Source organism: Pantherophis guttatus, chromosome 5 (genome assembly GCF_059756535.1).
Source record: "Pantherophis guttatus breed Tessera chromosome 5, ASM5975653v1, whole genome shotgun sequence".
Lineage (NCBI taxonomy): Eukaryota > Metazoa > Chordata > Lepidosauria > Squamata > Colubridae > Pantherophis > Pantherophis guttatus.
In genome coordinates this window covers 107,623,720-107,633,719 of record NC_142067.1, presented here as the reverse complement: position 1 = coordinate 107,633,719, position 10,000 = coordinate 107,623,720, and the positions used below count along the sequence as shown (strand labels likewise).

The window sequence follows — 10,000 nt, the reverse complement described above, 5'->3', positions numbered from 1 at the left end:
TAGCGAACCGTTGTTTTAATTGAAGATAAACTTTTCTAATAACGTTTTCGTGGAGCTACCAACTCCTGCTGGACAGAAAATAAAAGATTTCCATTTGGCTGTAATCCGGAATAAAGCTTCCCTGCCAGAGAAACTTTACCTTCTCTGCGCACACAAGATCACAAAGCGGGACCGGGGGATGGAGGGTGGGGGGAGGGTTGCAATTGTGTATTATTTGAAGCCCTAATGTATGCAGTGGATTTACTTTCTAACCCGCGCAGGCTCTCCTAGGGCAAGTTGATTATCTGAATCCGTTTCTGTTCTCTGCCTCGGTTTGATTCTCCAGCCCCGAAGGGGGATTAGAAACGCCACTTTAGCAGGCGTTGAAGAGGAGTTTGCGGGACAGGCAGGAAAGGCGCTCGTTTCACCACTGGGAGAGTTACTAATACTCGGGCGGGAGGGGAGCGAGGGTCCAAAGCAACAGGTGGCTTGCATTAAATGCAGTGGGAGAAGTGGAGAGCAAAGCCCAAGAAGCCTGTGAGATATGGGATTTCTAGAGATCAGCGGGAAGTTCCCTGTAGAGAAACCGATGGCTGCTGCCACTAAAGAGGGTGGAAGTGGAGAGCCTGAAAGGATTTAATTAACCGTGTCAGGGCTAATTACCCCTGGACTGTCCGAATTAGTTTTGCATAATCTCTCCAAACCATATGAATTCACTTAGAACCTGCAAAAAGAAATGCGGGAGGCAACAGAACAGAGGATCATTTTAATGAGCTGAACTAGGCCATGAAACATTCCTCCAAATCTATCTTCGGCCGCCTCTTCCCCCCTCCCCCTCCCCAATACCAGTTAACGTGCACCTAGGGGAGAGAAAGTGTGTTTTGCACGCCCAGGGTAGACAATGAAGGGATGCAGAAATCTTTTCCAACAGGCGCTAGTGAGAAGACCCATAAGAGTCTACCCAGTAACCGGGACTTTGCCCACCAGGTCTTGGTACTCTGTGGATCCCCCTATTTGCTTTAATCAAATCTCATAAATCCAGGGATCTGCCACTCTGTTTCCCACATGAATGAAGAACAAGTTAGGCCTCACGAAAGGCTTTGGCACTTCAGGAAGCTCCTTCCCCAAGTAGGCCACTGTCTCTCGGGGGAAACTTCCCCGCCCTCGAACTAAACTTCCCAGCAAGTGTGCAAAGGGTAGCAGCCTGAAGTGCCCGGGAGAGAGAACAGCCTGACAAAGAAACCAGTGGCAGAATCCTAAGCACAACTGGGAGTCACTCTTGTTCTGGTTTCAAGGACCTCCACACATCTGTCTTTCAGAGCTTCACATTGGTCGGGTGGTGGCTGTTTGTTTTTAAATCTTTTGGGGCCTAACCCTGAAGAATCTGCAGTAGAGGGGGGGGGACCTTTAAATCCAGAGTAAGATCTTTGTGAAAATAAGAAACCACCCAAAAGACACCTGAATAAATCAAGCGGGTTTGTGAAGCTCTGTGATAGTGAGGGGGGGGGGGGTTAAAGAGCAGTCAAACAAGTTTTCAGCTCTGAAGAGATTCTGTGGAACCAGCTCCAAGTTGGCTGTGTATCCAAGTGAGTTCATGAATGCTGATTCTTTTTAATCTCCTTTCCCTTTTCAAATGATAACAGAAGTATTGGGTTTTGTTTTTTTTTAAATCGTCTTTCCCATTCACGATTTCAAATGGGATAAATCAGGCCACAATGGTCTGATTTAGATTTCCTAGTCAATCCATTCAAAAGTGAAACAAAGCCTGCCTTTGGAGTATACCTTACATTTCCCCTGGCCTAGGCAGGTAAGGGCAATTGAGATTAGCATCTTGTAAGTAACTCAACAAGAAATAGAGGATTTTCTCTTTTCCCTGCTTCAGGCTTTTATTTAAACTCTTTGTTCCAAAATGAACAGAGTGGTAAGTCGGAGTCTAATTGTACAGATATAGCTTAGACGTCTAATTTTAAATTAGAGCACACCAGCAAACTCATTTATACACGTCAAATGTTAAAACCAATACTTAAAAAAAAACTTTTTTTCCAAAAAACTTTATATTACAGAAGGTGAAAGAAAGAAAGAACGAAAGAAAGAATCCCTAAGTACTGTTTAAGCAAGTTGATTCACAAACATTAATCCAAATATACACATTACAAAAGTAAAAGAAAATTGTTGCGATGGAGGGAATTGTTTAAAATGAGCTTGATTCCTCCTGCAAAAATCATTATTTGCAACTGAATATTTATGCTTTTATTAAAAAAATAAAGATTTCTCCCACCCACCCAAGCGGAGTGACTGCCAATCACATAAGAACACCCGACTTATTCTTTTTTAAGGTGATGGAGTTAGGGAGGGGGGAAAAAAGGGGTAAGTGTCTTCTCTTGAACACGCAGGACTGAGATACATTGACACCATAATAAATATATTATTTCCCTCAAATAGGAAGTCCGATTTTTTTTAAAAAAAGAAAGAAAAGCCTCGAACTCAAATGGCAACCAGGAAAAGTGACTCGCAGTTTTGACTGACTCGCAGCCGTCTGAATCTGACTTGAGACGTGAGGGTGAGCCTTACGGATTTTATTCCCCCCTCCTCTCTTCCTTCGTCTGCTTGGAAGCAAGTCCCTTTGAAGGCAGCCAGACCTAGCATCGAGCCAACGTGGGCGTAGGATCGCAGCCAAAACCCCAAAACCCACAGTTTTCAAATCATATAGCCTTAGACCTAAAGTTCTCACGGACAGGTATACATTTTACAAACTTCAGGTGAGATGCGTGGATGGCAGGAGGAAGAGCGAGCAGCCGGTTTCTCTTTCTGGGGAGGGTTAAGCGCCTCCTTACTACTTCTCTGTCTTGTACAAGGGCTCTGCTTTTGGTACGGGCGGGGGGGGGGTTGCAAACTCTTATTTTTGCTCAGTAGCATCCAGACAGATAGAAAAGAAACCCTCGCGAATACGTCGGGGCCGGGGTGGGGATTTGGCTAACATATACTCGGAACTGCGGGTCAGGATAGGACGTGGGTTTGGGGGCGAAGGAGAGAGGAGAGGAAAGCGGGCGTGGGGGGTGGGTGGGTAGAGATGATGGAACGGAAAGCAAAGCAACTCCCAAGGTCGTCGGAACCGGGTCTTGCAAGAAGTTGGCAAGGGGGGGAGGGGGGATCTTCCCGGGAAGGAAACTTCGAGGAAGCAGCGACTTCTCGGCCCCTCCAGCCATGCCGGGGAGCAAGCCGGGAGGTCACCGACGTAGGTTCCCGTCTCAGGAGCTGCAGAGAGGGCGAGCCAAGGGGCCAGGCTGCGGGCTTCTCGCGGGGAGCCAGGCGGGGCTGACGGCCGGCGCTCTACTTGCGGCTGCAGTCCTTCTCGGCACCGGGCTCCTCATCAGGGCGCTGATTGTCATAGGGCCGCGGCGTAGGCCGCCGCCGGGTAAGGGTCCAGTTGAGGTTTCCCCATGCCGGGCAGCAGGATGTAGGCCAGGGGCGGCTGGAGTCCCGGGCTGGGCCAGGCGCTGCAATTGCAGGGGATCATGTAGCCGGGGTTGCCGGGAGACGGGTGCGAGTGACTGTGGCCCCCGCTGGCCGCGGCGGCGGCGGCTGCAGCCGCGGCGGCGTGGAAAGCACCTCCAGCCGTCGGGTAAGCCAGCGAGGAAGCCGCGTAGGGCAGTCCGGCCGTCGAACCGCCGCCGCCACCGGAGCCCGCCGACGACGACGACATCTCCGCTGCCATTTTTGAGCCCAGGTCGAGCAGCGAGTAAGGGCTGCCCGCCGCCGCGGCCGCAGCCGCCGCAGCCGCGGCAGCGGCGGAGGGAGGGAAGAAGACGCGGGCGGCTGCAGCGGCGGCGGCGGCGGCTTTCTCCGGGTTGGCCAGGAGGGCTTCGTGGCCGTGGAGGGCGCCGGCTTTGAGGCCCGGGTGATGCGGCCCGAGGGGATGGACGTGAGGGTCGGCGACGTCGGGCAAGCCGTAGGACACCACCGGGAAGGCGAACTTGTCCTTCTTGAGGAGCGTCTTGGGCTTCCGCCGCGGCCGGTACTTGTAGTCCGGGTGCTCCTTCATGTGCATGGCCCGCAGGCGTTTGGCCTCGTCGATGAAAGGCCGCTTCTCGGCTTCGCTCAGCAGCTTCCACTCGGCGCCCAGCCGCTTGGAGATCTCCGAGTTGTGCATCTTGGGGTTCTCCTGGGCCATCTTGCGCCGCTGCGCCCGCGACCACACCATGAAAGCGTTCATGGGCCGCTTCACGTGGTCCGCAGGCTTGGCCATGCCCGCGGCGGCAGCGGCAGCGGCGGCGGCGGCGGCAGCAGCGCCCAGCCCGTCGCTGCGAGCCACCCGCAGGAAATCAATGGTGGCTGCGGGGCCGGATCCGACGTGGCCTCCCCCACCCTCCTCCTCCTCCTCCTCCTCCTCGCGGGGGTGGGGTGGGGTCGATCCTCGCACCGTCGTCTTGACCCTCCGCTCCTCTGCCGTCGAGGCTCTCCGCCCCGCCAAGGTAGCAGAAAAGTCCCTTTAAAAAAAAACACACACACAAAAAAAAAACTCCCCCAAAAAACTCAAGTCCGCCCGGCTCCTTGCTTTGCTCCCGGCTGGGGAAGGGAAGAGAAGAGAAGAGCGTTCGACAGCCCGCCCAGACGAGAGTGGCCGCCTCCGCGAGCAGCGAGGAAGCCCGGCTTCGATCAAGCCGAGGGACCGGGCGACGTCGAGGGGGAAGCCGCGGCTTCAATCCTCGGCCAAGTCAATCCAGCTTTTCAAAGGAGTCGTCCCGGTCCCAGCAAGGCCAAGCTGCTCCTCTTGCTCTCCAGCCCGGCGGCACCTGTCCGCGCCAAAGGCTCCAGCTACTTGGGGAAGGCGAGGAGGCGCCCTTCCCCGCCTGCCATGGCCGAGCTGCCCTGAAATCGGCCGAGGAAGCCGGGCGCTCCTCCCCTCCGCCTGTTCCCCCGCTTTCCTTCCGGATTCCCCCGCGGGATTCTCCCAAGCAAGCGATCGTCTCGGCCGCCAGAAGGAATCGGGGCGCGGGATGCGGCGGCGGCGGTGATTCCCCTCCTCTCCGCCGTCCTTTTCTCCGCAAAGTTGCCTTTGTAACTTTCTCGCGCCGATCCTCCGGCTTGCGCCGCCTCTGCCCCCTTCCTTCCTTCCTTCCTTCCTTCCTTCCTTCCTTCCTTGCGATCGCGGGGCTGGAAGGCGGCGAGAAAAGTCCAACTTTAAAGGCGGAGGAGGAAGCGAGCGCTTCGGGCAGGGCAAGCGCGGAAGCCCCGGGCGGCCGGACACATTCCTAGCGCGATCGGAGCGGCTCGTTCCCAAGGCTGCCTCGGAGAAGCGGACGCTGCGCGCTCTCTGTTTGCAAAGGCATTAAGCTTCCCTATTTGATGCATGGCCGGTGTGTGTATCTGAGGGCAGAGGAGGAGGAGGGAGGGAGGGAGGGAGGAGGAGGCGGGGTGACAGCCTAGTGAAGGGGCGGTGCCGCCGGAACCCCTTTGGCTCCTCCCCTCCGGTCCTGGCTCCATTGATTAAACGTGAGCGCATTTCCGCCTCCCATTCAGTAAAGCGCGGGGCGGGGATTGAGGCGGAGCTTCCCCGGGCAGTCGGGCGCATGCGCGGTTTGCCCCCCTTCGCCTTTTAAAAGACCCTTGTTCACAAGTTTCCGAGGTTTCCCTTGGTTTTTAGCGTTTCGACTCGAGGCCGAGACCGAAACCCGGGAAAGTTCCTGGGTGTCCCGTCCAGGCACTGAAAAGGGCAGAAGGGAGGTGGGAGAGTGGGGAGGGGGGGTCGTTTGGACGATGCTTGCTTCGGTTCTCACTTTCCCTTTCTCACTTTCCCTTTCTCACTTTTCCCTTTCTCACTTTCCCTTTCACTGTGAGTTGTATTGGGTTGTGGGGGGGGGGTGCACGAAGGGAAGCTCAGCCGATCTCTTGTCCATATGTTGTACTCTTGACAATAAAGGTTTGGATTTAAATTGAATTGAATTTCGTCTCTTCTCTGGCCAGACTGCCGCGTTTGAAAGCGGGCGGCGCGGAATCCCCGCGTCCCGGAGGAAGCGAAGAGTTGACGCCGTTTATGTCCAAAGTCCCAATTTGGCGGAGTCCTGATCAGCCTTCATCGGAAGGGGGTGGGGGGGAGATTTGTCTCCCTTTGTGGCTCGGACTCAAAGGCAGAAGACACCCAGAGTCTTTTAAGGCAGGGGTCCCTAAACCCTCCCCTCCCCCCAGTGGTGAAATCCAAATGCTTTTACTACCCGTTCTGTGGGCGTGGCTTGGTGGGCGTGGTGTGGCTTGGTGGGCGTGGCAGGGAAAGGATATTGCAAAATCTCCATTCTCTCCCCACTCCTGGGGGAAAGATATTGCAAAATCTCCATTCCCACCCTACACTGGGGCCAGCCAGAGGTGGTATTTGCCGATTCTCCGAACTGCTCAAAATTTCCACTACCGGTTCACCAGAACCTGTCAGAACCTGCTGGATTTCACCCCTGCTCCCCACCCCCCTCGCCGGGCCGCGGATCGGAATGCCAGAAACCGGTCCACGCAAAGAAGCGAAGCCCCATCCGTGGGATTAAGGCAACACATGAAACCACGCCCCCGCCACTCCACGGGGGAAAAAAAAACCCTCACTCCACGGAACTGGTCCCTGGTGCCCGAAAGGTTGGAGGGAGGGGGGGGCTGCTGGTCTAGAGGAAAGGTCGGAGAGGAGACACCCCAGAGTCCCGTCGTTTGGCGATGAGACGCCAGGCAGCTAAAGGAAAAAAGGGGGGGCTGTGGGTGGGTGGGGGGCTGGGCAGAGAAAGAAACGCTTACTAAGCAAATAGGAAGATCCCGCCCACTCCAAATATTTCTCAAGCGCAGAGCCGCTGCGGCTCGCCTGTCCTGCCAATCTCGCTCGCCCCGTTACTGGGCTCGGTCCTTAACTGGCTCGTCCGCCAGAGATCCCGCCCGCGCCGGCTTTAACTCACCTTGGCGAGGCGAAGAAGCATCGATGAAGGGTGGGAGATTTCGGGGTATCCACAAGAAAAAGGACACCTCTCCTTTTTTGGGGGTGTCCCGCAATGCCACTAACTAGGATAATATGAAGCGGTGGCTGCCTAGTGGGGAGGGGATTCGAACCAGCCGCCCTCGGGGGCTCCCCGGGAATAGAGAGAGCGGCCGAGGCTTAGAGATCCCCAAACGCTCAGTCGAGGAATAAGCCAAGCGCGTTTCTCCTCCGCTTCTTCCCCGCGTGGCAGCCTTCCAAGGGGTTTCCCTTTTTTTCCACCACAAACTCGGCACCTCGGGTGAAACTTCAGAACTTTAGCTTGGAACAATTTGAAACTCTTCTCTTCCCACGAGGCTCCCCTAAATATAGTCGCTTGGATGTCCGGTCCCTGTTAAAATGAGACAAACCGGTTATTTTGTCTTTTATCATTCAGGCTACTATCAAAAGGGGCTCCGTGCGCGGATTTGCACCTTGCACTACCCGAGAGTTGGTTTTAACCTTGGTTCGCACGGTGCGCTAAACCCCTCCAGTTACGAAACCACAATGGCTGGGTTCACATAACATGCTAAGTCCCAAATGTCTATGGCGATTCTCAGTTATCCAGGTCATAGTTTGGAACAACCGTGGCCTGGATGACTGGGAATCTCCATAGACATAACAGGTTGAGCTAACAGGGATTAATACAGGGGTGAAATCCAGCAGGTTCTGACAGGTTCTGGAGAACCGGTAGCGGAAATTTTGAGCAGTTCGGGAACCGGTAGTGGAAATTTTGAGCAGTTGGGAGAACCGGTATTGGAAATTTTGAGTAGTTTGGAGAATCGGCAAATACCACCTCTGGCTGGCCCCAGAGTGGGGAAGGAATGGGGATTTTGCAGTATCCTTCCCCTGCCACGCCCACCAAGCCACGCCCACAGAACCGGTAGTAAAAAAAATTAGATTTCACCACTGGATCAATACAACGTCTGAACCCATCAGTGTAGGTTAACAAACGTGTCCGGAACCATATTTTTGGGCCCTTTTATTCTGATGACCCTTGAAATCTAGCGTCTGGTTGAGGTTTCTACCTCATCAGGTTGCCTATCCCGTGAGAATGGTACTTTGTCCGGCAGTGCCGAGACCCTTGTGACTTCGCCGTAGGGGCCGAACGATGCTGCCAAAACATGTCCAGGGAGATAGAAGCGACCCACCTGAAGTTGCTTCCGGCCTTTTGGAAACGAAATTAATTAGGACTAATTTTTTTCAGAAGGGCTATATGGGGGGGTGGGGGGTGGGATGGGGCCGGCCAGGTGTGGTTAGAAAAGTCAAGTTGGAGGCCACGAGGGTGCGATCGAAGCTCTATTCGTGTTTACGTGCAAGACAGCTTCGACCCCGCCGTTGGGACCCCAATTTTGACTTTTTTGATGAACCCCCCGAGCAGCAGCAGCAGCGACGCCTGAGCCCAAAAAGAGGGTCTTCTCGACGCTGTGGATCCCCGGCGCGGAAAGTCTCCAGGGTCGGAGCATCTCCGGAGCACCAATTCAAATGCCCTCTTTTATCCGCCGGAGAAGCCCCTTCCTCTCCCCCCCCTCCCACCGTCCAGCCGACCCCGTTCCCTCCGCCGAGGGGGAGTTCGACTCCGCGGCGCGCACTTTTCTAGGACTTTTCCCGCACAGGGGCATCTTTGGCCCTCCATTCGCCGAGACTTTTAAGAGTAGCCCACCCCCCCCTCGGCCCAGCCAGAAGAAGAAACCTTGGAAATGCCCAGCATAGTAGAACAAACCACGGAAAGATCCAGTTTTTTTTGGGGGGGGGGTGTCAATTCTATTGGAGTCCAAATCGCGCGACCCTGACTGCCCCCCCTTTTTTTCCTCTGAGACCCCCAGGCTATCTAGACTGACTAGTCTAGACTGACTAAGTGACTAGACCATCTTAGCCACTGAGCTTGTCAATCAGAAAGGTCGGCAGTTCGGCGGTTCGAATCCCTAGTGCAGGTCTCCTGCGTGAGCAGGGGGTTGGACTAGATGACCTCCAATGTCCCTTCCAACTCTGTTACTGTTACCCAGATGCTAACTTTCCACGGAAAGCTGCGGGACTCTCACGGAGGCTTGCAGCCCCTTTAAACCCCGCGGATCTTGGCCCTCGAAGAGACGACCCTGAGATCTAAACTGGACTCGGATTACTGGAATCGTCAAATAGTCTTATTAACTGGCAAAAGGGGAACTGGTAGCCCCGGAGCTTTTAGGCTGATTTTTTTTTAGGACTGGTTCTACAAAGAACGAGGCCCGACAGGCTATCGAGAAGCACCGATTTCCCCCGGGTGTCCCAGCCAAGGTTTCCGCGGGGTGTGTGTGTGTGGGGGGGGTGTCCCTGCTGAGAAGATGCGCCAGACCAGATCCTTCCCGGCTCTCTTCTCGGGAACGAACCTTAACCCGGCTGCTTCCTGCTTTTAATACGAGGATTTGGCTTTTTTTAAACCGACGCAGAAACCATGCCTTTTATTCGGTCACCAGCCCAAGTGTTAGGTGCGTGCTTGCGTGGTGTGACTTAACAAACCGGAGATCCTGTGCATTGCCTTCATATATATATCAAGTAAACCTTGGTTACTAGGAAAAACCTGGCTAGATGAAAAACACATATACATACATACATACATACATTACATACATACACACACACACACGTGTGTGTGTGTGTGTATGTAATGTATGTATGTATATGTGTTTTTCATCTAGCCAGGTTTTTCCTAGTAACCAAGGTTTTTCTGCAGCCTATATACACACACACACGTGTGTGTGTGTGTGTGTGTGTGTGTGTGTGTGTGTGTGTTTATTTATTTATTTATTTTCTTATTGGTTCGATTTATATGCCGCCCTTCTCCGGAGACTCAGGGCGGCTTACAATGCGTTAAGCAATAGCCTTCATACTTTTGTATATACCTGCTTAGTAGGGCTTTCGCCACCCCCCCAAGCGGTGTTCTTTTTTATACAAAGTCAGCTTATTGCGTCCACAATCCGGGTCCTCATTTTACCTACCTCGGAAGTATGGAAGGCTGAGTCAACCTTGAACCTGGTGAGATTTGAACTCGCAGTAATTGGAGGC

At 54.0% G+C, this 10,000-nt stretch overlaps 1 protein-coding gene and 1 long non-coding RNA gene across 2 annotated transcripts in view; both read right to left on the bottom strand.

Moving 5' to 3' along the window:
- Window positions 1-10,000, bottom strand: part of LOC148113551 (uncharacterized) — a 53,683-nt gene that overhangs the window by 42,000 nt on the left and 1,683 nt on the right. The window contains exon 2 of the long non-coding RNA XR_015734564.1: window positions 6,903-7,310. This is a non-coding gene — a long non-coding RNA (uncharacterized LOC148113551). The remainder of the gene's footprint in view (window positions 1-6,902; window positions 7,311-10,000) is intronic.
- On the bottom strand, window positions 1,840-5,355 carry SOX21 (SRY-box transcription factor 21). The gene has a single exon (XM_034417516.2). The coding sequence runs from the start codon at window positions 4,223-4,225 to the stop codon at window positions 3,365-3,367; it is 861 nt and encodes a 286-aa protein (XP_034273407.1). The 5' UTR covers window positions 4,226-5,355; the 3' UTR covers window positions 1,840-3,364.

Excerpts from the sequence above, each read along its gene's own strand:
- SOX21 (XM_034417516.2), bottom strand. The coding sequence starts at position 4,225 with ATGGCCAAGCCTGCGGACCACGTGAAGCGGCCCATGAACGCTTTCATG.